General features: G+C 42.7%; 2 protein-coding genes across 5 annotated transcripts; one reads left to right on the forward strand and one right to left on the reverse strand.

Annotated features, from left to right (window-relative positions):
- Nucleotides 1–133: 133 nt before the first annotated feature.
- lrrc56 (leucine rich repeat containing 56) lies at nt 134–13290 on the reverse strand. 3 transcript variants are annotated; one of them, XM_076270235.1, is made up of 13 exons: nt 13204–13290; nt 11393–11569; nt 11213–11300; nt 10795–10855; nt 9334–9430; nt 8133–8330; nt 6279–6456; nt 5792–6010; nt 5042–5109; nt 4131–4276; nt 3778–4013; nt 2403–2748; nt 134–650 (listed from the first exon to the last, which is right to left on the reverse strand). In XM_076270235.1, the coding sequence occupies exons 2-13, from the start codon at nt 11555–11557 to the stop codon at nt 470–472; spliced, it is 1983 nt and encodes a 660-aa protein (XP_076126350.1). In that variant the 5' UTR covers nt 11558–11569; nt 13204–13290; the 3' UTR covers nt 134–469. The 3 variants fall into 3 exon arrangements, with proteins under 3 accessions (XP_076126350.1, XP_076126358.1, XP_076126363.1); XM_076270243.1 differs by lacking the exon at nt 13204–13290 and adding an exon at nt 11731–12509; XM_076270248.1 differs by lacking the exon at nt 13204–13290 and having other exon boundaries at nt 136–650; nt 5792–5980; nt 11393–12356.
- Nucleotides 12514–27881, forward strand: hrasa (HRas proto-oncogene, GTPase a). 2 transcript variants are annotated; one of them, XM_076270258.1, is made up of 6 exons: nt 12514–12709; nt 21900–22017; nt 23046–23224; nt 25481–25640; nt 26672–26796; nt 27494–27881. In XM_076270258.1, exons 2-5 carry the CDS (start codon nt 21907–21909, stop codon nt 26789–26791), a joined length of 570 nt encoding a protein of 189 aa, XP_076126373.1. In that variant the 5' UTR covers nt 12514–12709; nt 21900–21906; the 3' UTR covers nt 26792–26796; nt 27494–27881. The 2 variants fall into 2 exon arrangements, with proteins under 2 accessions (XP_076126373.1, XP_076126379.1); XM_076270264.1 differs by lacking the exon at nt 12514–12709 and adding an exon at nt 13360–13434.
- Nucleotides 27882–27927: the final 46 nt, after the last annotated feature.

A 27927-nucleotide genomic window follows, 5' to 3' on the forward strand; every position in this document is an offset into this window, starting at 1 on the left:
AATTAGTATAACACCACAAAGAAACCATTTGATAAAGCTGCAAAAGCTGAAAAGTTTGTTCTTCTCACTGTGGATCAATACTCACTGTAGATATCACAGCTAGCACAATTTATAATTGAAAACAAGGACAAGGAAATACAGACCAGGTAATAATTAGCTTCAGAAAATATATATTTCATGTTGTTCCTTCTAAAAAAAATAATAGTAAATTAATAATTACATTCTTCCAGCCACCCAAAAAAATAGATGACAAAAGCAAAACACAAAAACAAACTTGTGACACAACATACACAAGGTCAGCTCCATGCAGAAGCTGCTAAAAACAAAACATCAGAGGTGTGTTTTCCAAAAGTGTTACCATGCAACAATCGCAGAGTCGATCATTCTGAATGTCCTCTTAGCAATCATGGTCGTTGCAAAATGACGCCTTTGGGAGACATACCATGTGAGTGATGATTGGTTGGCAGGCTCATTTGGGCTGAGTACTGGCTCTCCTGGGCAGGAGAGGGTAGTGGTTCGACAGTCTCTGGAGAGCCGCCCTCGCAGTGCGGGGTCGTGCTAGGGCGGGTCTGTCTGTTAGCTTGGAGCTTATGACAGGCTGATGGTGTTTGCTGTTGTTGGACAGAGCGTATCCTCCAGCAGCCCCCACACTAAAGACAAGACAAGAAGATGGGTGGTAAATGCAGATGCCTGCTGTACTCATGCCAAGAGGAAATTGTTTTAACTAAATACTAAAGATGGAGAGTGGATGTGGATTCAGAGGTTAGCAAGAAACATCAGTACAAAATGGCTTCCTTATTGAAAAACAACAATAATGTGAAGTGAGGCAAAGAGATTAACAGCACCATTTTGGAAAACCAAAGTCAGTAGGCCCCTTTCCATTGCAAGTGTTCGGGGTAAAACCAGAGACTTTCTAATGAGGAGACACAGCACTCAAAAAATCCTCTATAGAAATGCATGGGCTTAGTTTGTAACGCCAATATGGCCGTTGTCTACGCATATCACACCCCTTCCGCGGCAAAATGTCGACATGTGAATACATTGAGCCAATCTTGTGCTGAGTTGTGAATACATTGAGCCAATAATGTGGTGTGTTGTGAAGACATCGTGCCAATCATGTGTTGTGAACTCGCTGCTGGAGCAAGATTGGTGTCGTGAAGCCTTGCGCACGCGCATTTCTGCCGAGATGGATGCCCGATGAGTACCCAAAAAGCGTTGCAATATGGCCGCCGAGTGGAGGGACTTGCCTAGAAGGACTTTGGTAAAACCTAGGAGGCGGGAACTTGTCCAGGAACCTGCTCTCAAGCGGTCCATTCAGTCCTTGTGTTTCCATTAGAATTGAAGGACCCTGGTCAAACCTGCCAGCTTCTGGAAGTTTGTTACAAATACTCTCCCCACACTAATACACCATTGCTAAAGCCTTTATTATCATTTACTTACGTGTAGAGACAGTAACCTAAACATTCTTACTACCTAAATGAGTCTATCCTCCTCAGAGGTGAAAAATAAACATTTTTGAATCAGTTAAACCTATTTTGCGCAAATAGGCACAACTAACATCTCATCTCATCTTGCCACAAACACAATAGGAAAGGAGTGTATCAGGAATAGGAATGCTCACGACACTCTCAATAAGTAGTTGATAAATGTTGAGTTCCTATTGACAAATCAATCTAGTGAGAGGAAAACTTTGCACATCTGTTACATCCACGTCCTCGTTGCTCAGAGTCCATGCAAAAGTGATTTCCCCTGATCCCTCTCCCATTCCTCTTCACTGGCTAGACAATTACAGACTCATGAAAACTTTGTCCAGCCAGGGGGGCTGTGGCGCAACAGGCTACAGCGCCCATACCATGTACGGGTCCGAGTGCCTCCCAAGTGAACTTTGTCCAGCCCCCTGCACATCATTATACGTTTTCAGCTGAGAAGAGTAACCCATACACCTCTATCGTTTACAGCACTGTACAGGCCATCCTATAAATATAAACATCCTATAAATATAAAAGGCGGATTCCCCAGTATCTTCCCTGTAAATGTCTATAAACATTTACCTTACAAGTCTACACACTTTCTGTGCTACCCAGAGTAGACCTACCAGGTCCTATTTGGATATAATATGTATACAGACTAGGTTAAAGGAGAACTCACAGATCTCTGTTTCTCGAGGTCATCGAGTACTGTTGGTAGGGATAAAACCATGAAATCGGTGCAACCTATCTTTAAAATCATGCCCCCAGAGTGTAGCACTAGCTGCCTGGATGCTCTAGCTGTTGCCTGCTAGGTAGCACCAATTTTTGTTAGTACCGACAGTACTCAGTGACCCCGAGAAACAGAGATCTATGTGAAAAACCACCAGTTTTCCTTTGAGGTAAAAATAGGGGACTTGACTGAGGCAGACATACCATGGTTCTCTGTGGCCTGGCACCACAGGACTGGAGGCTGGCCTGCAGGCCCCACTGGTTCTCCAGTCGGTCAGACTGTGCCTCCTCACCACCTTCACCTCCACCTCCTCATCCCCAGGTTCGGGGCCCGCCTCTGGGCCTGTCTCTGCGCCCAGCGGGGATGGCCTGGTGCCCGGGGGCGGCTGGTGCTGGATGGATCTGAGCCTGCGGGCGCGCGCCTCTGGCAGCTTCCGGCCGGTAGAGGGCAGCGCGGGAGGCTGAGGGGGCGACGGAGTTAAGGCGAGCTCTGATGGGAGGGAGGGCCTCGAGTCGTCATCAGGAGACATGGCTTCTTGCTCGGACAGGTCTGTGGAAGAAAAACAACAACAAAAACGCAAATAGTTTCACTGTCAAAGTAGGAATCCACACATACAGCACATTCATTAGTAGTCGTTTATGTGATAAGTGAGCATTGTCTCATTATTTTAGTAGGTTTTATAGGCTGTTGCCTACTCACAATTGGCATCTATAGCACACAGTTTTAGACTGAGGTATTTTGTTCTCCTCCAGCCTACCAAACACAATAGTTTTTTCACAACTGTTTTTTTATGATTCTAAAAAAACCCTGTTTTTTTTTCTTTTCCTTCTTTTTATTCTAAGAGACAGATACTGAAGCTGAAAGTGCGGCTCTTGTTTCAGTCAGACAGGCTGTCAGGGTACTGGTTGGCCTCAAGCGTACAACAGAACATCCGCCACTTGACAGGGAAGAGGCTGCACTCCTGTTTACCCTGAACAAATAAAGTGAGACTGGCTTTTCCCTTACAGTACACTCATTCAAATATCCTGGTTTATTGCCATTTCCTTCTCTCCTCTCTTCCTGGTACTATACACACATATGGTATGAGCTACCTTTTATAGTATATGGGAAATTCCATGCAAAACTGTCACGTCCATAAAGCCAACTAAATACCATGGCATTGTGTTGCCGTTATGGATGTGACAGTTTTGCGTGGAATTGCCCATATACTATGAATTATGGTAGCAGTATGTAAATAATGCATGTTTTTTTCTTGTACCATATGAAATTGTATTGCCTCAGTGATCCACTTGTCTTAATACATGGGCACAACAATAAAATATTCACTGTAATGACATTTTCTACACATTTCTGTCCATATAGCTAAACAAACTTGATTGGCCAAAGAAATAGAAATGATGCATTTACAAGTGTAGTCAAGACCTATTGAAGACTAGGTGCATAAAGAATAGATATCCTTTCAATTCAATGCATTTTAATTTGGATTCTCTAAAGACTGTCATGTGTCAAATGTCAGTTTTAACATGAACCTACAGTATATTGGCAGTGTTCATGCTCAGCAGTATTTGGCGGACTCACCTGAAGAGAGAGATAAAAAAGAGGAGTCAGGTGAATCAATGCTGCTCCAGCATTTACGGCTTCTTTTCTCTCCACTTTCTTTCGTCTCCTTCGTCTCCTTCTCTTCTTCATGATCACTGGCTAGACTGTGGCCTGTCACCTCTTCATCCTCGTCCTTACTGTCCTCATCGTCTTCCTCACTGTGGAGTATGGCCATTACTTGTGGCTGGCGATCCTTCTCAATGGCAAGTAGCCGTCTGTCACACACACACACACACACACACACACACACACACACACATATAAACACATTTCAGAAATACATGGCAAGTGTATATTCTACCCAGTGTAAAGGTCAGACAGTTAGGCAGTACTTGTTATGCTCATCTCTCCAAGCCAGAAGCTCTGCGAACACGTCACTGCGGTTCCACTCTTCTGACTCCTCGTATGTGTCATACGTGTGCTCTGGAACATGGCTTGGCAGCCGGTAGGAGTTGGGGGGGAAGGCAGGGGCTTGGGGCTGGATAGAGAGAGAGATGAGAGGGGGATGAGGAGAAAATGAGAAGAAACTAAACAGCAGGAGAGTGATGGGTCAGGTTTGACTTCATGTTTTTGCGTTGACACAAATGGAAAATGGAACATTTTGCTATTTGCACATACATTTAAAAGGCTTACAATGTTTACTGTGTAAAAAAAACTTGACTGACGTGGAGTTATATTAGACTTAGGCAAACCACCATAAAGGGATTTGGTCTAAATGGCTGCTGTGGTTGCTGCTGGATTTAAGTTTGAATCAGACCAATTCAACACCTCATTAAGGCAGACCTCAAAGTAGCAATTCAGCTTTAAGCACAAAACAGCAAAGATGGGTGCTGCATGATGCGTGCAATTTTTGGATTTAACTTCAGAGCAAAGCCTGTCATTTAAATGACCTGTCTATGGACATCTCTGGACTCTCGTCACCAAGTGCCATAGTCCCATCTGGCCCTGCATGACCACCCCACCACACCGACAAAACAGCTGTGTTCGGATAGAGACAGCTGTAACCCAGTTGCACGACTCTTTTGAGCAATTTCCCTGTTTTTACAGCAGTTATGAACCCCACCCCAAAGTTAATGACTTTTTCAAAGCCGTTGCCATCGCCATGACTGATGTATACTTTATCATCGACAAAGCTGTCGCAATAAATCACAGCCTTTTATCATGCCCTCCAGGGCTCCTGTTTGCGTTTGTGTCAAAGCAGACGTGTGTGAGTTCAGCTCGGGTTTAACAACAATCGGCTCACCTTGCCCTTCTGTCTGAGAGCTCTAAGGGCCTGCACAGGGTTTCCACACAACAAGACACGGCCCGCTCCTGGAAGAACAGAGAGGTGCTTTACTTATGATGGTGATGGTGGTGTTGTTAATGTGCGCAGATAGCTCAAGTACATGTAGCTTAGATAATCAGGGGTCAACTTTTGTGCACTTCTGTGAATGTCCCCTGGGTGGCAGTGTTGTGCACAACTCCTGTTACAGTATACACTTTGGACAGGAGGACAGGTCACCACAATAGTTGGGGACAGAAACAATAGGTAAGATTTAATCCATTAAAGGGACACCAGGCAAGCCTGATGCTTTTTCTCTACGAAACTCCCCCTCGCTCGGTCTGAAGCTCTTTCCCTTTTCTTTGCGTCTTCCGTCAAGGGTTTTCGCTGCTTCTTCGCCGGCTCTGCCATTATACACACGTTTGCAACAATCTCTAGCGTTTCGTTAGCCTGCCTCTGTGCTGTAAACTGATCCTGCTTCGGTCGGCGGGTAGGATACACCGAACTTGCAAGTGGGATATTCTTCCTACAGGCAGTAGGGGCGGGCAAGAGAGCCTTCATTCGCCCCGTAATGAGTCATTTAACCATATACCGACTTACGAAGATGATTAATTAACACGAAAACGTTGCCTGGTGTCCCTTTAAAGTAATTTCATCACTTTACCTACTCTAATAGAGAAAAAGATCAGATATTAGCAGCCATTTTAGCGTTTGACTGATATGGACACTCACCATGTGTTAACTCGCTTGCATCAGGTTCTGAATTGTCTGGATCTGATTCACCTGAGCCAGGCCTGGAACTATAGCCTGGGGAGGACAGAGTTCTGGAACTGCCTGGTCGACTGGAGGGGCAGCGAGACGATCCGGGCCGCTGAGCAGAACCGGGTCTAGAGAGGGAACAGGCGCTCGCAGCCCTGTCCTCTATGGATGTAACACAGAAAGGTAGGCCTACTTCAGAGCACAAATGACATAATATAGTCTGGTTATTAACAAACAGTTGTTAGCAGGTAGCAGATTTCCTTTCCATTACAATGCATGCTTTTGGATACTGCTTTAGCTACAACGTGTCTATGCTCGTTCCTCTCTGTCACGAAACAGTGGTTATACTGTATGCATAACCTTGGGGTTTACATTGCATCTGGTTTTGAGCATCAAAACGCAACAAGAGAGGAAGGAGGGGTGTACGTGACGGCACACTGCTGATGCTGCCTCTCACTACCTAAATACTGCAGGTTGCTGCTGGAGGCATTCTCCTTAATGGACTCCTTTAGCAGGGCCAAGTCCTCATCAACCGCGGCTCGGCTCCCTGCCACCGCCTCCTCCACCGGGACGTCGTCCAGGTAGCGCAGCTGTGGGACCAGCTCCCGCACCGCCGACCGGTAGCTGTACTCCTCCGTCTGTCCGAAGAAGTGAATATTAACACGGCAGAAAGACCCCACAGGGATTTACTACCTAAGCTTGGCAATGGCTTGAAGCCGGTCATAAAGTAAGTTACAGCAATTCAGGGGGGGGAAAAAACATGTGTTGAGCTTTACATACAAATGGAAATCATTATAGCAAGTGAAAGAAAAACAAATAAAACAGAATCAGCTGCAGAAACGTAAAATGAAGCTGAAAGTAAACCAAGGTGGAAGGAAAAAACGGAGAACAATAGTGAATTTGATCACAAAACATATAATGTGACCTCAATCGACTTCTTCTAGCCATGCATAATAGTGTGTACACTAATATCCCATGTATATACTTGGCTTTGATCAAGCTAAAACAGAGCCAACTGAGTGAAACAGAGAAGACTCTGGTGTGCAAGACCTACGCTAGCACAGACAGGCCCCTTTATGTGCCCACACTTCCATGGCAAATCAAGCCCAGAGAGAGAAGGGTTCAGAAAAAGAGAACACCCCCTTACTCTCCTCTCGCAGACTAATGCATATTCAAATCAGGCTTTGCCCTAACTGCAGGCTGCCCTACTTTCATAATTCCTAGTGGTGAGTGAGTGAGTGAGTGAAAATAAACTGATTACTACGTGCCAGAACTTAGCCGGGGAATTAAATAATGAAAAGCAATGCAATGCTGCCTCCTGAATCCTACAGAAATGTGTCAAGAAATCATTTTTCAAAAACGTCATCTGTGTTCAAGACTTTCTTTTTTTACATTGTTACTGTTAATTGTGTTCTTGAGTTGGTCAATAAAACTATACTTACATAATTTGGAATAATACAATTATTTTGAATATACAGTTAAATTCAGTTTCACTATTATATGGTCCATCTCTACTTTGTGAAGAAAAAAAAAAGTTTTTTTTTTTTTTTTTTTTAAATACTGGACCATGTATTTCCAGGCATCTCATCTAGGAAACATCTAGAATCACACTGCCAGCACAACGTCAAACATAAGCCAGTGTCTTTCATGTCTCTAAGGTGATAAATTGCATTTGGATGGCCTGTGGAGCCATTATCTCTCCCCATTCCCACAGCATAGACGTGGTGTGTGACCGTGGCTCGTGGCCAGGACCTGACGCCCAGAGCCCAAGAGCAGAGAGCAGAGAAGAGAGGCTGAAGCCAGATGATCTGATCTGATCGACCTCATCACCTCCTTAGAACCGGCTCCCAATCTGAATCCGATGCTCTCGTCATCAACATGTAGAACATCTCCAGACCAAAGCTGCACCAGTTATCAGTAAACTAATAACGCACATTGTGTAAAGAGGGTTCTGATGGCTATTGTTTGGTCCTGGTTATGTTTGGCTCAGAGGTTTGATTTAAATGACAAACGGGTGGGATAATGTTTTTGTCTCGCATACCACAACCACAGATCAGACATGACGGCATGCAATTAAGACATAATACATGCATCCCAACATTGTTTTTGTGTTATCTCAAGTCTGAATCGGTTTGCAGGCTAGCGATGGAGGCTAGACGGGAGGAAAACAAGTTTACTCTAACGACAACAGGCTGAGGAAGGAGAAGCTGTTGCAGCGACAGCAGCAGAGGGATGGTCTCTCTCTCTCTCTCTCTCTCTCTCTGTCCCTCTCTCTCCATCTGTCTCTTTCTCTCTCCACTCCCTCCTGCTTTACCTCTGTGGCCTCTGGGCGAGGACAAGAGCAGACGGGGTTCCCCTCCAGGGTCAGAGTTCTGAGCTGGCTACACAGACCCAGGTACTGGACCTGCACAAGATCGTCCACGTCATTGCCCTCCAGGTCCAACACCTCCAGACATTCCAGCATGCTGACCTGACTGAGGTCTGAGATGTTGTTGTAGGCCACGTACAGCTCCTGAAAATAAAGGGGGGGGGGGGGGGTTATTTCTTCGGCCCACAAGAGTGAGAATAACACTGAGAGGAAGGATGACTATCTTATCCCCCTTTTGAACAAAGACAAACAAAACAGAACTGAATCAACGCTGATTGTTATAGTAAACAACAGTGCTAACAAAACCAAAAGTGTTTTTGGATTTCATTTTCATTTTACCCTATATCATAATGCAACTTAAAGAACGAAAGGAGTACCGTCACACCAGTGTGACGGGAATGTTGAGAAATGAACGTTCTAAAGAATATCTGGGTTCATTGAATTCAACATAGAATTTTAGAACCTTCAATTGTTGCGGAACTTAGAATGTTCAAAAACCTACACCTTAAAGAACTTAAAAATTACCTGATTTGCTGACTGAAAGTGGGTTAGACCAGAACATATATATATAGTTCTATTTTAGCTATAGGCTAGCTAAAGACTAACTGGTCCAATACAATTCCAGTGAATTATGCTAAGCTAGGCTAACAGTATCAGACTGGGTTATTGCATGCACAAAAAAGTTATTTTCTTACTCTGGGGTATACAGCAAATAAGCTTGCTTACTTCCCAAAAATTGGGTGTATTCCTTTAAAGTTAACTGTTCAAGTCATGCAAGGGGGTTCACTGGAGGGGGCGCTGAGATGCAAGTGGCTGCAACGTCTGTACCACTTTCAGGTCCAAGTCCACAAAGGGACCTGGGTTCGAATCCGATCCCGATCCCACCCATCTCTCTCTAGCACTTGGTTCTTGTAACTCTTCACTGTCCTATCTGAATAAAAGGCAAAAAGCCTAAAAAATATACTGGCACACAAAAATCTCTGTGCACCTCTCTTAAAAAAAGGAATATTTGAACGTCTGTGTGCTCCAGTGAACTCCTTCTTTACTTGCTGTACAAGTGTACAAGTTGTCATGTACTGTAGCTCAAAACCTATCCCTCCCAACCCTGGCCCCAGTGAATTCAAGCTAAGCAAAAAAAAAAAAAAACCTTGAGAGAGGAGAGCGCGGCGATCCCATCCAAGTCAGTCAGGCAGCAGCGGACCAGCCAGAGGACCTTCAGGTGGGAAAGAGTTGTTCCGAGGTCCCTGAGGAAACACTGACAACAATGAGCAAGCACGCCCTCCCGTTCTCCTCACTGCCATTTGCGGGCCCATTTCCTGTGTCCAATGGACTCTGACACTTTATCCAGAGCCTCAACACCCCCGAACGGGAAGTGATATCAAGAGCTTTACAGACCTCTGGCAGACCCCCACCCCCCACATCTCTATATAGTTCACATAGAGTTGTGTATGTTGGAGTGTGTCTAATGAACACTCCTGTCCGTTTCAACAGCGGTGTGCTATTAGTGGAACCTTTGTTAAACCCACTTATTCCAAGTCATGCAATCTGCTTTAACGGTCATGTGCGTGAGTATTAGGACGGAGGTCAGGGGTGATGCTGCATTTTTTTCATAATCATTCCAATGTCTTAACAACACACATATGCACACGTGCATGCACACATGCACAAACACACACGCACATACACACACACACACACACTTAAACAGCTGCAAATGCAATCAGGCCAGTTAAGAATCCCCTATAAGCAGTTTTATCACAGATATAGACACAATAGCGAGACGGCTGATTGAGACAGCTTAATTAGATGTGTTTTGTCCAAATTCTGTCAATGGCAGGTGGACTTGCACACCAGATGGGCTTCGTTCACAAAGCCAGTCAGCCAGCCAGCTCAGAGACGACGGGGGGGGGGGGGGGGGAGTAGAGCAGAGAGCAGAGGATTTTCAGATATATGACCTCTGGTACATCCATAGCAGTCAGGAAGCACCTCAGATTTGCTGCTCCCTGAAGCCCGCCGTCGCTCCCCGATGTCCTCCTGTCCGTCCACAGAGCTGCTGTGCACCTGTAGCCGATCACAGAGCTTTGGCAGAGCTCACAGGACCCATGGGTGCACTAAGAGTCTCTGTCTTTCTGTCTTCAAAGCCACACCCCTCACTCCCACCCCCAATCCCCCAACCACAACCCAAATTCCAGCGACGGAGCTTTCTCAGACGAAGGCAGGGCGCAGCGCAGCACAGCACAGGATGCGTCACAGAGATTTCCAAGGCCAGCACTCGAAGCTCTGGTTCTAATTACCCGACCCTCTTACAGAGAGGACAGAGAGAGAGAGCGTACCCCCCCCCACACACACACACACACACACACAAACACAGTGACTCCTTCCTGTGTTAGCAAAAGAACAGGCTCAGCAAAGTCAGTAACCTGGCGTTTTACACAATTTCACTCAAAGGACCTCAACGTCACATCCTTTATATATGTCTTAGGTTATGACCATGTGAAATTAACAACTAAATCAATGAATAAAGAAAAAAAAGAGAGAAAGAAAGGAAATGTAAGAGGGCAGGTGGTTGGTCATCATAACGAAAGAAGACTGTGGAGAACACTCTTACCTCACGGAAAAAATCAAACTATTGCTCATTCTCAGCTGTGTCAGGTTGGGCAAGTAGGTACCTGTGAGAAGATAAGATTATCAAGTCAAGGTTCCTCGCAAGTCTCCTCTGATGTCATCCATACTGACGTCCAACCACACCCAGTAGTCTGTTTAACTTTCATTCTGTGTGTTTTAAACACAGGTGATTCACTGTTGCCCCTATACCTTCATGTCTGTGCAAGCTCCTGTACAGAGGATGGTAGATTAAAGTGTTGTCATGAATCATTATCAGTAGCCAGAATCACTCAAAGGGTCATTATTCCAAGACAAAACATAGTCACGCTAGGGGAAATTCATCATCAACAAGAGTAATATTCCTCAAACTTCCAACACCTTTATCCATTATCCATCTGCATACTATAGAATTTTTCCCTTACCAAAATTGCCAAGGGTATTATGTTGTGTGTCCACACACAGTTCCAACATGGTGACTTTGCCAAGGTCTTCTGTATTTGTCAGGGCTTTCTGTGAAAGCGCACAATCTGGTCAATCTGAACGAGAGGCCTCTTAAACACCTTTAAGAAGTTCAACTGGATTTGATTTAATTTAAGTCTTACCAGCTTTTCTGAAGACAGATTAAGTTCTGCCAGCACCTCCGCATCTTCATAGTTTGTTGGAGTGGGATTCATCTGACTAGCTCCACCAAACTCTGTTATTAACATACAAGCTGTACCTGGGCGACTTGCACACCTGGATTTTTCAGAACTGTCCATCATCAACATCAGGTTTATTACCTGAATAGTTCAAAGTCAAATGAAAAGCCTTAGCTAATGTTAGCATTATAAAAGGTCTTAATAATGTCAAGAAAATATTTGGGGGCAAGTTAATAAAGCTAACGTTAATGCATGAAAGGGTACGTAAACGTTAATGCATGAAAGGTTATGACATACTTTACCTTCTCACTTGAAGTTAGGATGAGGGGCTAACGTTGCCTTTGTCGGACTGCTAGCGATAATTATGATAACGTTAACGCTAATTGATTTCTAACCGTTTCTTATTCTTAACAGATACTGAAATGAACCACGTTCCACTAAAACAATCATATATAATTATTCGTTCAGTGACATGTCGAGAGAACAGGGCTGTGCCCAAGTATTAGCTGATGACAGAATAAGAATATGTTTTTGAATCGCACCGTCCTTCACCAAAAAAAATCTACATTTTGCAGCTAACAACAACACATTTTGCCATGTAAGTTTGGTTGACAACGGTATACAACTTCCTGGATACTGCGAGCGGGAGGGTCTCCCGAGCCTCTAGGGATCTGTAGTCCACTGATGTGAAATCCCCTTGCCTGTGTCCCGAAAGGTCTCGTGTAATTATTGGTTATGCCGTTACATTATGTATAGCATGCAGAGTGGAGCTATACAATTATCTTACGATTTGACTGGAAATTAATCAACAAAATACATGTAAAGGATCCCACCATGTTGTTGGTAGCGTTTAATTGGCTATGCTCTCACTGTGAACTCATCAGAATTCAGTCTGTAAGTCAGAGAGAATAAAGATATGCACCACATGAATTAACCCGAAATTACATTGTAACAACTAATATTGCCTCAAATCAGTGATCCAGAGGCTTCATACAAACGAACCGGGGCGGTGTTGTCGTGTGGGGCTGGGCGTGGGCTGCAACAGTCCGCACTCTCAAAGCACATTGTTCGCTGCTGTCTGACCTCACCACACACATCGACCTTATGTTCAGAAGAATTCGAAAATAGAAGTGCCTTCCCGCGTGTCTCCGTTAGCACAAACATCGACGTTTAAGTCAAGCCGATCTGAATTAGGAATAGAATACAAGACGAGTTGAAATCCTGCTGAAATTTGCACTCAAGTGAAATACATCGACTCTGCTAATAGGGGTGCTATTTGTCGTAAGTAGACGATTTTTGTTTCCTTCATATCTAAAATATTTTCATTAGGCTACGTGTTTTAAGATAAACGACCAGTCTGATTTTGCCGGGGAAATCTGATTCCAATGAAATAGCATAATCCTCCGAGAAAAAAAATCCAACATAACGTTAACGTTGTAGTAGCACTGACTGCTACAGCAGTAACGTGAACATTAATGTTATTGCGATGCCGCTTTTACTTGCCATTTTACATTAGACACTGGTATCCAGAGGATTTTGACAAACAGCTCAACATACAACACATAGCATACCCCCAATTGATAAAATGAGCGATTTTGTTGAAAGCCTATGCGATATAAATGGTAGTATTTGGAACTCGGCAACTGTAGTAAGCATAGTCATTTGATAACTTCAGTACGCATGTTAGCGTGAGGCTTGTTTTCAAAAACTTCACCGGCAGGTTTAATCTCTTGTACAGTGTAAAGAGCGCGCAATTACGATAAGTGCTTGATTACCTTTTATTTACCAGCACGCACAGTGCTCCACTGGATTTCTGTTAACATTTTCATTGCTAATGCCAATCAAAATCAACCAAGTTTTGGCCACTTCCATGTGACAGTTGGGTGTAGGCTACATGGGTGACGCCCCGCAAGAGTGAAATGTAACAGTGCGGAAGTTACATAGCCTACCATTACTCGCTCATTCACTTGGACACATTGTCAAAATCATGCAAAGGACACATTCAGGTTGGACGAGTTTGTGTTTGACTTTTAATTTGTGTTGGTGAATAATACTTTCTTTAATCGTGCACCAATCGTGCACCAATTGCTCCCCTTTTGTGTTTTGGAAAATGCAAGGCTGATGTGCGCTCAGCTTCTTGACGTGTATGAATGAGCAATACTGAGGCCCGCGATGCAGCGCCTTGTTTCATTTTTTAAATAGCATGGAATGAACGGAAGAATAGGCTATGTCCTTGATGCCAATTGACCGTCCCTCTGAAAAGTCGGAAATTAAGAAGGTATTCTAATGTGAGGTTCTCAGTAGTTTACAAACTGCTGTTCTGTCAGTTTGTTTCGTGATGAGCCGTGTAGTGGGTTGATTTTGTGTTGTGGAACATCCCCTGACCTCCTTTTTGTGTATCTGGTGTAGTATGCTATTTGGAGTCTTATGTTTACTCTCTGGACCAGAGAAAGAGGGTGGAGGTGACACAGTTTGCTCTCCGAATATACTTTGAATAGGCCTGCATAGATTTAACAACGTCTATGCCACGGTTAGTGTGTGTGTGTGTGTGTGTGTGTGTGTGGGGGGGGGGGGGGGGGTCAGTAAAACTACTCTTTAGTCTTCCATCAGTTAATCATAGCATTGCAGAATAAGCTAGTTTATTGTCTGTTGTTTTTTAAAACATGCAACACCTTCGACACCACTTTGTATGATCACCAGTTAGGCCTTGACCTAACATATTAAGCCTCACAAAAATGTAGGCTACTGCATTACCGCTGTCTCGTCCACACCGTATGCATAGATTGGGTAACGTCTGACAGGCCCCTTGGTGTTATTTTTGGGAGATGATGTCAGAGACGAGAGATGGTACTGACTACTTGATGGTCTTTCAGTATTTGGTCTTCTTGTCCCTTGAGAGGTTCATCTTACCAGAATCACTCCATTAAAAATCAATTATTCCCACTGTAGACTGCTAGCAGGACCAAAATGGATATTTTAACCATCCCAGTGTTTCAAAAGGATTGGGAAATCGAAGGGCTGATGTATCCATTTTTATCCTCCTGTCTGATCTTTTTTCACAGTTGAAGTTTTTTTGGAGGTTGTCCTTGGATTTGTTTTTGTGTGTTTTCATTTTTAGCTCATCATCCAGCTTTGAAGCTGATAGCCACCGGAATTAACATTATGTTATAAAATACTTTATATGGAGTATAACTTTGATAACTAGCTTAATTTGATTTCTCGGAAATCCATTGCACCAAATGCAATTTTGGGTAATTTCTTCTCAAACTGATCCAAAAGGTTACACACAATTTCATCAGGGACATATGTGGAGATTTTTTCTCTTTTTTTGAAACCTGAAGGTGTCCGTGTTTAGGTAGGCTATTTGAATTATTTCTTATAGCTCCTCCCTTCCAGTGCTCCATGCCCTTGTTGCTGTGTGCGGAGAGAAGTCCCGTGGGGTAGTCCACCAGCTCCCTACTCACAGCCTCAGTATGCTGTCATGTAAGATTATCCTCAAGGTCCTGGCTTGACTATAGTGTTTCAAAATGAACTGTTAATTTGCCCTGCTCATGGTGACAGGCTATATTTATGTTTGCTCCCTTCGCCAGACGAGCAGTCCCTGAGTGCTGCAGAGTTCCCTGAGTTTCTCTGACCTTAGTGGCTGTGGTCTGTCTGTGGAATGTTTTGTTTTGTTCTTTGTTGTTTTTTCCCTCTAGAAAACGAAAGCAGAGGTGTTGCTTTTATTGTGACTTGTCCTCAAATCTCTGTAGTCTTTGGTCCTAAATTGTTTTCTCTGTTAAACCGTTTTCGCAGAGTTTTCAGGAGAGTTATCCAGATTGTGTTACTTTGAAGAGGAGTATTCTCTGCCTGAGTGCGGTCTAAGAGGTGGATGGCATTGGGGAACATCCACCAAAGGGACCAGGCTCTCCTCAGCTTTAGCTCTCCTCTCACACACTACACAAACACACTCAAGCCTGCCAAGACAACAAGTGGCAGCCAAGTCGATAGCTTCAAACATTTATTTCCTTCTGTTGGTGTGGATTATTAATCAGCCCAGCGTGCGGCCTAGTTAGCAGTGGGGAGTTGGTTGGTTTTTGGAGGGTGTGTGTGTGTGTGTGCGCGCGTCTGCCTGGCAGTCAGCTCATGTCTAATGCAACATCTCAGCTGTCTCCTCCCGCAGTAATGAAGACCCTCATGATTAGGGATCTTTCATGTGAACAATGCTTGAAGCATGAGGAACCAGCAGTCTCTCCAAAGCATCATATTATAGAAAGCTCCAGCACCTTGAGCTTGGCTATGGATAGCTTGATTAGCAATGGTAGTGTCTAAACACAGCCAAAGACATGTGTAGGGGTTCTGTGAAACACCTGCTTTGGTCTGTGTTCTGTTTTGCCTCTCTTTGTTGTGCACTTTAACTCTAATAATGTGCCCATTAGAGTTCTTTTAGTAGCACATTATCTTTAGGCTAAGGTTAGTTTATTGCTCTCCATGGGGTATAGGGTTTTTCGTCATAGTCGTTCCCTGAGGGCTTGCTTCTGCCTCGCCCTCTCTGTCTCCTGCCCATTCAGGTTGAAAGGCAGCTCTTCTGCATATCCCAGAGTTTTTGTTGTTGTTTTGTCTGTTTTGCATGTGGTAAGGTGAAAGAGTCGGGGCATTTTAGAGTGAAAGTTATGGTTGTCACTCCACTGAACTAAAAGGACGATGTGTAGTGATGCACTCTTAAAAAACGAATGTTTTGAAAACAACACAACTTGTTTTTAACACATCTCTGTTACAGTTTGTGTTGTTTACTTTTTTATTTGTTACATAATATGTGTTAAAAATAACACAACTTGCCTTGAAAACATCTTTGTGTCCAGATACTGATAGGGACAACACATTCGTTTTAAGAGTGTGGAGACTCAGCACTAACGATACAGCCTTTACAACCACAGGTTGCAGTTACAATTCCACAGACTGACGTTTGAGGTCTGTGTGTGTGGCCTCTCTCTGAGTGCCTTTTATCTCTGTGGACAGTGAGGACTAAGCTAAATTGTAAGATGTCATGCATTCTCATTAATCATTAAGCATTTTTTTAAACCGCAGCTTTGGCCATTAGTGAAGTTCCAGTTCTACTTTATTAATTAGCAGGTATTTCCAAGACTTCTCGAGAATACAACTATACCGTGTGATGAATTTAGTCTGTTTTCCCCTTGAATATTTGTGGACTTGAAACCGCCATGTGGGCTACTACTACTGTTTCATTTAGCCCTTAAAGCAGTGAAGTTTGCAGGGACCAGTATGCTATTATCACACAAAGGTATCCAGCTCCACCCTTTACACAAGGGCTGATTATTTTGAGAATCCTCCAAAGCGAGAGCACTCTGGGACTTAGGCTAGTCTGCCTTCTATGCATCCATTTATCGGTAACACTTTCTATGAAGGTTGTATTCATAACGCCCTATGAATGCATTCATAATGTTTTATAAGGTGTCTATAAAGCATTGTAATGCTCATTATTACCATTTATATGTATTCACAAGTCGTCATAACCAACTTCATGATGCATTATGACAGCTAATTATGAATGATTATAATTTTAATCTGAATAATGCATTATAAATATGTCAAGATCTGCCTACTCACTTGTCAGTTTTATGATGCATCATAACTACTTTGCTTTGCTAAATGTGTATAGTGATGCATAAAGAGTTTTGACTTCTACTGTAGTCCTATATATCTATAGCTATAAGTATATGTAATAAAGTTATAATAATGTATACATCTCCCTACAGCACACAATTATAAACAGCTATGCAATATCATAAGTGTTATTTGTCAGCTCTAAGTAAAGTGACAAGAATATGACCCTATTATCCTACAATGAAATGAGAGCCTGTACAGTAAAGACAAAAGGAATGCATTTAGTTTACTTTATTTTCATTTAAACCAAAGGTCTATTTTGATTCGAACGATCTTTCATAATGACCCAAGATAGATTTCAGTGGCATTGTGAGTTTTATTCCAATAATAACCACCACTACAAAATATAGGACCATGCCGTGCCACTTTTTTGGCCTGTCTCATTGTGTTTGTGTAATGTGCTCAGAGCATTGATAATCAGTCTGATTATGTGTGTTGATTTAAATGAAAATAAACTGAACTAAATGCATTCCTTTGGTCTTTACTGTCCAGGCTCTCATTTCATTGTGCCTCATATTTGTTTATAATAACCTTATATCTATTAATAACAACACATCATTTGCTCTACTTTACCTAAAGCTGACAAATAACACCTATGACATTAACATAGTAATTTATAATATTGTGCATATGGGGTAAAGATGCTAGACTGGGTACTTAGTTCATTGCACCCTTTAATTACTCAGTGAACTTATATCTATTAATAAAAGGGTCATATTCTTGTCATTTTACTTAGAGCTGACAAATAACACTTAAGATATTGCATAGCTGTTGTTAATTGTGTGCTGTACAGAGATGTATACTTTATTATAACTTTATTACATATACTTATAGCTATAGATATATATAGGACTACAGTAGAAGTCAAAACTCTTTATGCATCACTATATGCTATATTTAGCAAAGCAAAGTAGTTATGTAATGATGCATCATAAAACTGACAAGAGTGAGTAGGCAGATCTTGACATATTTATAATGAATTATTCAGATTAAAATTAGAATCATTCATAATTAGATGTCATAATGCATCATGAAGTTGGTTATGACGACTTGTGAATACATATAGATGGTAATAATGAGCATTACAATGCTTTATAGACACCTTATAAAACATTATGAATGCATTCATAGGGCGTTATAAATACAACCTTCATAGAAAGTGTTATCACAATGACCTCATGCATGCATATCTGTCATTTTGGACTGAGATGAAAACAAATTGACATCTGATTATTCTCGGTGATAAACCGCCTAGGCTGTGTTTTGAAAAGTGTTTGACTTGAGAGAATCCCTGAAGTGTTCTTGACTAATAGAGTGGCATTATTCTTTGTGCTCCATGACATCACCCCACATGACATCAGAGAAAGCCAGAGTGAAGGATATTAGCAGTAGGCTAGGCTAATTGTTCTTTTGGCTGTGGTATGTCTAGTTGAGAAACTGAGATGTTTTAGTCTTGGTAAAGGTGATGCCGTCATCAAGAAAGATTATGTTTATACTGTATTCTCTAAAATGAAAAGCTTTTTGTCATTGATTTGAGTTTGAAGCCTGTAAACAAACCAATGTCACCACCCTACTCACAAGACGCAACCATCTACGCTGCCACTTTCAATTAGGCCTGACATATTCAGATCGTTTTTTGTAAGTGAACTTATTGTGACCTTCACTCAAGACTCAGAGTTGAATAATCACATAATGCAGAGGATAAATATGTAATGTGATTGAAGATGTCTTATTAACAGCAATAGTCTTAGGCTAGAGTAGTGGTCCAAACAATAGAATAGTCCTTGTTATTTATATTTTAATTAAATTAAAAAAGTCTAAACATTTCATTTGGGAAGTAAACACATTTGAGCTTGTCATGACAGACCAAAAGAAAGAGATGTAGGAATGTGTGTAATATTTTTCTGTTAGGCTATTTATTGCCATACTTTTCTTGTTTTTTTGCTGTTGTTTGAACTCTTAAGTTTTCACAGATTTTATTACGGACTGTAGGCAACGGGAGCCCTTATGCACCTCTCTCAGGTTGCAGCCATGTCACTGCCAATATATACGTTGGACAAAGGCGCGGCCTATGCCATACATTCAGAGTTCAGCTCGGTGCTCCTCTAGTCGAATGAATGCCTCAATAAAAGCTCTATGATTTATGGCCAGAGCTACCATATTTAATAGCCTCTGCCCAGCAAAGGGATTGCGCTGCAGGAAGGGCATTGAACAGTGCACCTGGTTGTAATAAAGGTTTCTCAACTTTCCCCATTTGGGCAGTTTATTTCCTTCCCCTTGACATTAAATTGTCTTGCAATGCAGATAGGCCTGTCACAATAATTAGGCTGCGTTATTTTTTAGAATACAAAAATATCAACACTAACTTTTGCTGATCTTGATATTGCCCAACTGTTGTGTTTACATTTGTGTCATTGGTTTTAGTCATATTGCAGATTTGTGTTTAAAGAGATGTCCTAAAATATAGCAACAACTAACCTATCCTAAAGGCCCGCCTTACGGTTATACAGTCATGCATATTGGTATCTCCAATGTATACTCTTTTTGCTGTAGCGAATACATCTTGACTCTTAGCAGTGCAAGCTGTATCATCCAATCACAGTGTTTGAGATGGGAACAAAAAACAGTTGCAGGTGAAGGCCTTGTAGTTGCATTTTAGTGTGGTTTTAGCAATGATATTGCGACAATAATAGAATTTTGCACAATATTTTCTGAGACAATATATCATCCTACAAAATAAAATAGTTATTCTAGTTACATTTGATTCATCTGCCATCTGCTAAATATTTCTTTGGAGGTTATGGCCTATATTCTTCAGGAGGCCTGCCCAGTTGGACACCCATTTTCATATTGTGCTAACAGATCTCATAGTCCCCAATCAGAATAGTTTGAGGGTTTTGTTATGCGAACAAATCTTTTAAATGCGGCTCCTCCACTACTGGGCAGGGAATGGACACTCGGCATGGGCTATTGACCTTGATTTAGGAGCTGCAGTTGATTGAAACCTGATACAGTGCAGCGTGTAATGGGTTAGGCTACCTCTCAGCACATCTGTTTTGCCATTCGCTTGCTCATGGGTGTGCCCTCTGAAGATATCCCTTGGGGGAGAAGACTACAGAAACAGAAACACTGTTTTGCTTTCATTGTTACTCGGGGTGGATTATTAATCTGTCAATTCCTTTGCATTAACCTCTATTTATTTGATCTGGCTTCAATTTTATTCAAACACAGTTTTTAAAAACTGCTGTATTTTAGGGACGAAGCAAAGTAAAAGAAGCAAGGTAAAGGATGGATTAGATGAAGATTTTGTCCTTTTCTATCAGTTTTGTCAAGTTGCTTTCAGTTTAACTGGCCTCAGCTGCAGTAACTGTAGGTGTCTAAATTGACCGGACTGCAGGGACCACACAGGCTGTGGACAAGGCAGCAGTGGCTGCCACTGTGACCAAATGCAATAATGGCTTTGGCCGTCGACAGGGTAACTCAATCCCTTGATCTTCTGCCCTGTGATGTCTCGGTCTAAGGGGAGATTCAGCCTCAGCCCAGCTAGCCCTGTGGCTACACTTTATCCTACCTACCTACCCAGAGGACCCTGTAAGTGTGTGAAACGAAGCTACTAGCTTCCCTGCAGAGTAATCAACCTAGCACACAAGCACAGCACATGCACCACAGAAAGGGGTCACTGCAGCCACTGGTGCTGGATATTAGATTCAACACAGACCTGATTACTTAAGTGGCCATTCCAGGCCTTAATGGCCAGGCTGCGAGGATTCCCCTATTTGAGGCTACTCCGGGCCACACAGGAAATGGAACAGGCCGGGACAAAGCAGGGCAGGGCTGTTACTGCTGCAGTATGGCACAGAGAGGGCGTGCAACTGCTGGCCACAGTGGAACAAGAGTTGCTGCTTATTGGTGCGAAAGGTGTCATTAGAAGTCCAGGTGTTTCCTCAAGCCTGCGTCCAAGCATTCTTTAGTTATTGTTTTATTTTCTTAATGAGCTCCTCTTGTCACATGTCCCATCTGATAATGAGATTGTGTTGAGCAATTTGATTAATTTGGAATTAGGCTACTTTGACATTGTGGCCAGCAAAACCTCCCTTAAGGATGTCCAATAAAGCATAACTCTTTCTGAATCACTGTTTCTGTATCAGCAGTTCTTGCTCTTGCAGCTGAGCTCAAGATGTGTGGCTAACTGTTCTAGAAGTATGGATACCTTAAGAAGAGGAAACTAAAAGCATGAATGTCTATAGGCAGTGGTTTGTCATATGGGCAACAATGGGCAACCACCCAGAGTATTTGTTAGCCTTCATTTGTGCGTCAAATCAATCATATGGGGGGCGCTGAGGGGAGTGTTGCCCAAGGCGTCTTACAAGCTAGGACCACCACTGTCTACAGGTAGAGGACCCTAAAAGTATGGATGCTTGTTCTAGTAGTGAGGATACTAGAAGGAGAGGACGTGGAATGGTATGGGTAACTGCATTAGTCTTAAAGGGATATTCCACCATTTGGGGAAATACTCATTTTCCACCTCCCCTTGAGTTAAACAATTGAGTTTTACCTTTCCCCAGTTCATCCAGCCGTTCTCTGAGTCTGACAGTAACACTTTTAGCTCCAGCTCATTGAATCAGATTAGACCGTTAGCTTATAGCAGAGATGCTGATGGTCTAATCTGATTGAATGAGCCGGAGCTAAAAGTGCTACTGTCAGACTCTGGACCGGCTGGATGAACTGGGGAGGTGGAAATGAGTGTATTTCCCCAAATGGTGGAGTATCGCTTTAACTGTATTAACATTACCTGTTCTTCCCTTAGGTAAAAGATGACGGAGTACAAGCTGGTGGTAGTGGGAGCTGGTGGCGTTGGCAAGAGTGCGCTCACCATCCAGCTCATCCAGAACCACTTTGTGGACGAATACGACCCCACCATAGAGGTAACGTGCATGTGTTTTATATAGTTTACATTATTTTCACCCTCACAATAGATACATCACATTAATGGCTACTGTTTTTGATATGGAGAAACTCTTAATGAAATAATCTAGATTTGATTACTGCAATGCCTTATTCACCTGTCTAAATCGTCAATCCAAAAGTCTAAATTTAGGGAACACATCACCCTACAGTAGTTCTGGCCAATCTTCACTGGTTGCCAGTGAGTTTTAGGATTGATTTTAAAATCCTCCTTATAACCTATTAGGTGTTACATGGTTTGGCACCTGACTATTTAAAAGATTTATTAACCCCCTACTGTCCGGCCCCTCAGATCCTCCAGCCTGGGACTTTTAGTTGTTCCAGAAAGTACTGTCAGAAAGAACTGTCAACTAGGGGTGACCAATCGTTTGCAGTTAGAGCACCCAAGCTTTGGAACAGCCTCCCTTATAACATCAAATCTGCACCATCAGTGGAAAATCTAGTCTAAAGACCCACTTATATACAATTGCCTACAATTCCTTAAATAGTGAATGATTCCACTCATGTCTCTGCTAAGTTATTATTATTATTATTATAATCATTTCTGTTTGTTTATTTTGTCTTCTCTTGTATATTTTTCCTTTTGTTTTTTTACATTGAGTTAAGTTTGTGTTTGGTAGTTTGTCCTTTTATTTATCATCATTGTATCATTATTACTATTATTATTAATACTATTATTATTATTATTATCATTATTGTTATCATTCCTATTGTTTTTTGTTTTGTTTGTTTGTCTGTAAAGCACTTTGTGCTCTGTGCTTGAAAAGTGCTATATAAATAAATTGTATTATTATTATTATTAGAAGAAAATTTAGAAGGATGACATTTTGAAGACCGAGGGGTGAAGATTCTGTATCGCTTTCCCCTTATTGTTCTCTAATATAGTTATAAATATGATATAAACTGAGTACCTTATCATATTGTGCTGGTGAATGAAGGACCATTTCCCATTATCATCGCTGCTCTGATGACACTCTGCCCTCCACAGGACTCCTACAGGAAGCAGGTGGTGATTGACGGGGAGACGTGTCTGCTGGACATCTTGGACACTGCAGGACAGGAGGAGTACAGCGCCATGAGGGACCAGTACATGAGGACAGGGGAGGGCTTCCTCTGTGTCTTTGCCATCAACAACACCAAGTCCTTCGAAGACATTCACCAGTACAGGTGTGTGTGTGGGTGCGAACGTGTCTGGAAACTACCGGTTAGAATGTTTCCACCATCTGGATTGGTCTTAACCATTTTTAACCACCATTGTAAGATTCCATGTCAAAAAAGTATGACAGCCCCGCTCAAAACAGCGTGCTCACAAGAGCAGATGTAGTGGTACAGGACAAACTGTAGGAGAAAAGTATATAAGTATAAGTATATATACTCTTTTGATCCCGTGAGGGAAATTTGGCCTCTGCATTTATCCCAATCCGTGAATTAGTGAAACACACTGCACACAGTAAAACACACAGTGAGGTGAAGCACACACTAATCCCGGCGCAGTGAGCTGCCTGCAACAACAGCGACGCTCGGGGAGCAGTGAGGGGTTAGGTGCCTTGCTCAAGGGCACTTCAGCTGTGCCTACTGGACGGGGTTCGAACCGGCAACCCTCCGGTTACAAGTCCGAAGCGCTAACCAGTAGGCCACGGCTGCCCCTAAAAGGCAGCGTGGAAGAGTGAAGGGGGGCTGAAGTGCACCCAGGACTATGTGGCATGCATCATACTGTAGCTAAAGAAAGCACAAAGTGAAGGATTGCAGTTTCGAGCCAATGACATTGATCCTCCTGTCTCAACCTGGGTATGTCTCCAGTCCAGACAGACACGGAGACAGAGAGTGAAAACTGAAGGGGAAACATGAAAGACAAGAGAGGATGAAGGGAGAAAAGGAGAGAAGGAGTGAGGAGAAGGATGAGTGTTGGGACAAGAGAGGATGAAGGGAGAGAAGGAGTGAGGAGAAGGATGAGTGTTGGGACAAGAGAGGATGAAGGGAGAAAAGGAGAGGACTCCTATTAAAGGGAAACTTGGCAGGATTTCCCCCTCTGCTGGAGAAATTGTGCATTATGCTATTTCAAACTGTGGAAAAAGGTAACGATAAAGCACATGGATTTGTTTACAAGCTAGCAAAACGGTTAGCATAAGTTCGGCAGACAATGTGGATGTTACAAGGTAAGAAACACGATTTAAAACGAGTTTCTTGTTTCTCACTTCTCTTTCCGGGACGGTAGTCTCAATGTTGCAAGGTTGGTTTTCCGCCTGGGGACGCTAGGGGCAGCGGGAAAAGTCACCATTTTCACCAGAACAGGTCATTTGACCATCCAAATGATTTCTAAACGGGTTTATTACGTTGAAATAGTTGCCAAGTTCCCCTTTAAAGGGGGAGTGTGGAGTTTGGGTCTGGAACTGAGTACCAAAAAAGATACAGAACTGTGTAGTAGATAGCAGGCTAGTGGGAGTGAGAGAGGCCTGATACACACAGTCCAAATGTTGCATCAACTCACCGCCCGTCTCTGCTGAGTAATCCGACAGAAATACATCAGTGAATTCATGGTGCTCCTTTCTCCTACTCATCCCTACACACGGTCTCTCTCTATCTCTGTCAGACACACACACACACACACACACTGTCTTTTACAGTGCTAAAATTGGATGTGGTCGGTGTAGTTGAAGCGGAGTTGGGAGTTGGGAGGCATGAACAAACACTCAGGCTCTTTGTTTAGGCTGTGCTGTCATTAGGTAATTGTGAAGGATTAGGTTGTGTTAGGTGTAGCTGCAATTTAGTGTCACATTATTGTGTTACGTATTGGCCAGCTCATTGAAGTCTGTGCCTGGAAAAGCCCATTTGGGCCTTACCGTACACTAATTTACATTAGAATCCAGACATCATCTCTCTCTCTCTCTCTCTCTCTCTCTCTCTCTCTCTCTCTCTCTCTCTCGCACACACATTTAATTTCTCAGACATAGTGAAGTAGAGGTTCACATGGGCTCCTTCCGATTTGGTATGGTGTTGACCTTGTGTTACTGTTCAGCAATAACTTACAGCAGTTCATCAAGGACACGCATTACGCAGTGACCTGATCTGGCATTAGAAGCATCACCTCTCAAACCTGATATTTCTGAAAATGATAAGCTATAGACCTTTCTCTACAGACCTGCAGTGACTGGTGTAAAATCTGAGAACACCATTTACAGTAGTTCATAAACAATGTAATATAGTGATTTTGAAGGCAAACATTGCAGATCTTAGATATACAAAAAAACTTGCTACCCCTGAAACTGTACACAATCTAATTTAACCAAATGTTAATGTGTGAGTTATCAAACATGTCTACTGGTAAGTGGAGAGAATTCAGGCGTGTGAAAGTCTGTATTTATGCAATTTAGTGCAATTAGTCTTTAACTAGGCCTTTTAATAGTGTGAATGTTTGCCCTGCAGGGAACAGATCAAACGGGTGAAGGACTCGGACGATGTGCCCATGGTGCTTGTGGGTAATAAGTGTGACCTGCCGGCTCGGACAGTCGACACGCGGCAGGCACAGGAGCTCGCCCGCAGCTACGGCATCCCCTACATTGAGACTTCGGCCAAGACGCGTCAGGTAGCGCTTTCGCTCTGGAACGTTTCCATTTATCTCCTGTCTCCCCACAGACGGGGCGGTTTTCTCCCCATGGAGAGAACTCTTGGCCCTTGTTTGGTCCCTCACAATATCCTGCTGCACACCATCATTCTATTTTGATCACCCTGTGATTTTTTTTTTTGTACTTGTAATAGTTTCCATTTGAGATTGGGTATACATGATGACAAACCAGTATGTGATAATCCCCACCAAAGGTATACTCTGGCCTTCAGGCACCCTCTGTTGAAAAATAAAGGGCTTGGCCTTATTCCTGGAAACCTGTCATTTATCAACATTATCAGTAATTTCACAATTGAAAAACACAAGATGAAATATTATAATGAAAAAAAAATGCTTTGGGTGATTCACATATTCAGATATACAGTATGTTGCTGCTTTCTGAGACACACACATACATGCATACTCATACTAAATCAAATGTGCACAGACTCGGAGGATAACGCATGATGCTGGAGGCATTTTATAAGACTGCAGGCAATGAGTCATTGCCAAGCTGAACTGCACCGGTCTGTCTGTGTCCAAGGCCCTTGCGAGGCAGACTGCCTCTGCTTCAGAGCTTGTCAAACAGAGCTTTTGTGTGTGTATGTGTGAGGTGGAGAGAAGGACTACCCAAGCATATTTGCTATCCAGATTTCCTCTGAAAGCTCATTTTCCCCCGTCTATTAGGTTAAAAAGCTAACCAGATGCGTGGTATCCATCCATCATAAATCAAAACCTTGACCACGCTACTGCAAAAAGAAATCATACTTTGCGATTGTACTGACACCAGATATTTAATATAATGTTACATTTTAATGCAGATTTAATTAACCATTGTTACATTTGGTCCTAAATACCATACATTATAGTGAGTTGAGATGCTCTTGTGTCTCTGTATGTATTTGTAATTGCTTGTGATCATGACCCACATCTCAGACCCACATCAGGGTCTGTGTGACTAATCTGGCTACCTGCGTCTCTTTTGACTCCTGCTCTTTCTTGGTTCTCTGTAGGGAGTGGAGGACGCCTTCTACACACTGGTGCGTGAGATTCGACAGCACAAATTAAGAAAGCTGAACCCGCCGGACGAGAGTGGACAAGACTGCCTGAGCTGCCGCTGCGTGGTGTCTTGATGAAGGTGTGTGTGTGTTTGTTTGTGTCAGCCAGCTATCTTCTGCGGTCTTATCCTCTGCAGGTACTTGTCAACCGGGATAACACAGTTCAGATCTCTGCTGCTCCTCAGGAAAAGTTTATGAAAAATTATAATTTTAGACACTTTCTTTGGTGGGTAAGTTCACAAAAGTATGCATTACAGTAATAGGCGTTGAGAAACGTCTGAGAACTGACGCAATCTAGAAACGGATGGCAGAAACCAGAGATGTCATCTGCGGAAGATGGTATCAGTTCCTTTCATTCTACTGTAAATAGTTTTCCAGCAGCGTTGTTCATAAGAAGCAATGTGGCTAGATGAAACTGGATAAAACATGCTGAGATGAGCATATCACCAAATAACCAGATAATTTCAAAGATTCTTTCTTGTTTTCAGAGAGAAGCTCTTGTAAATGATTTCTCTGTCCGGGTCAACAGAGCCAGGAACTCTCTCTGTCCTCATCTTCACAGTTGTGATGTGTGTTGTATCAATATGTGCCGTGTATATTAATATGTGCAGTATGTCTGTATGTGGAAGTAGTTTTATGTGTATGTCTTTGTGTGGCCCAATAATCATGCCTGTCCCCTTGTGGATTTGTACAACAATGTATGATTTGACCTGAAAGATTTAGCCTTTGTGTGGTTCACATATCACTGACACACTCTCTCTTTCTCTCGTTCTGTAGATAACCCACCTGGGGGTGAGGAGTGGACCTAAATATACAGCTCTGTGCCCACGGAAAGGACTGGAAGATGGACCACAAGGATGTATGGATATGGAATCAACAACTGCAAAAAAAAAAAAAAACGAGAGACTTGTTATGAAGAGCAAGCACGGCAAAAAGCTGACTGTCACATCAAGACTATGGGAGGGAGGCAGAGGCGACCATCCACCCCAGACGCTGCCTATATCTCTCCACCACCTCTCCAACCTCCCTCCTGGGTCCACACCTACCACACAAACACCACTAATAACTTTCTTTTTTATTATTTTACTCCAGTATACTAATGCTGGGCAGCTCCAAGGATTTCAACCTAAGTTATTACTGATTTAAAAAAAAAAAAAAAAAAACACTGGTCTCAACACTGGTCTTAAATGGACTGGGGGCTTGCTTTTGAC

Source organism: Alosa pseudoharengus, unplaced genomic scaffold, assembly GCF_046254945.1.
Source record: "Alosa pseudoharengus isolate Yale_2024_CS ecotype anadromous, Long Island Sound unplaced genomic scaffold, YU_APseudo_1.1 YU_APseudo_1.1_scf_10, whole genome shotgun sequence".
NCBI classification, from domain to species: domain Eukaryota; kingdom Metazoa; phylum Chordata; class Actinopteri; order Clupeiformes; family Clupeidae; genus Alosa; species Alosa pseudoharengus.

Bases quoted from the DNA above. Each gene is read 5' to 3' on its own strand.
- lrrc56 (XM_076270235.1), bottom strand. From the start codon at position 11,557: ATGTTGATGATGGACAGTTCTGAAAAATCCAGGTGTGCAAGTCGCCCA. The intron at 6,011-6,278 runs GTAGTGAGAGGC...TGTGCTCTGAAG, and splicing joins CAGCAACCTGCAGTATTTAG to TAGGCCTACCTTTCTGTGTT. The intron at 2,749-3,777 runs GTGAGTCCGCCA...TTTCTTCCACAG, and splicing joins TTTTTTATCTCTCTCTTCAG to ACCTGTCCGAGCAAGAAGCC.
- hrasa (XM_076270258.1), top strand. From the start codon at position 21,907: ATGACGGAGTACAAGCTGGTGGTAGTGGGAGCTGGTGGCGTTGGCAAG. The intron at 22,018-23,045 runs GTAACGTGCATG...TGCCCTCCACAG, and splicing joins AATACGACCCCACCATAGAG to GACTCCTACAGGAAGCAGGT. The intron at 25,641-26,671 runs GTAGCGCTTTCG...GGTTCTCTGTAG, and splicing joins CTTCGGCCAAGACGCGTCAG to GGAGTGGAGGACGCCTTCTA.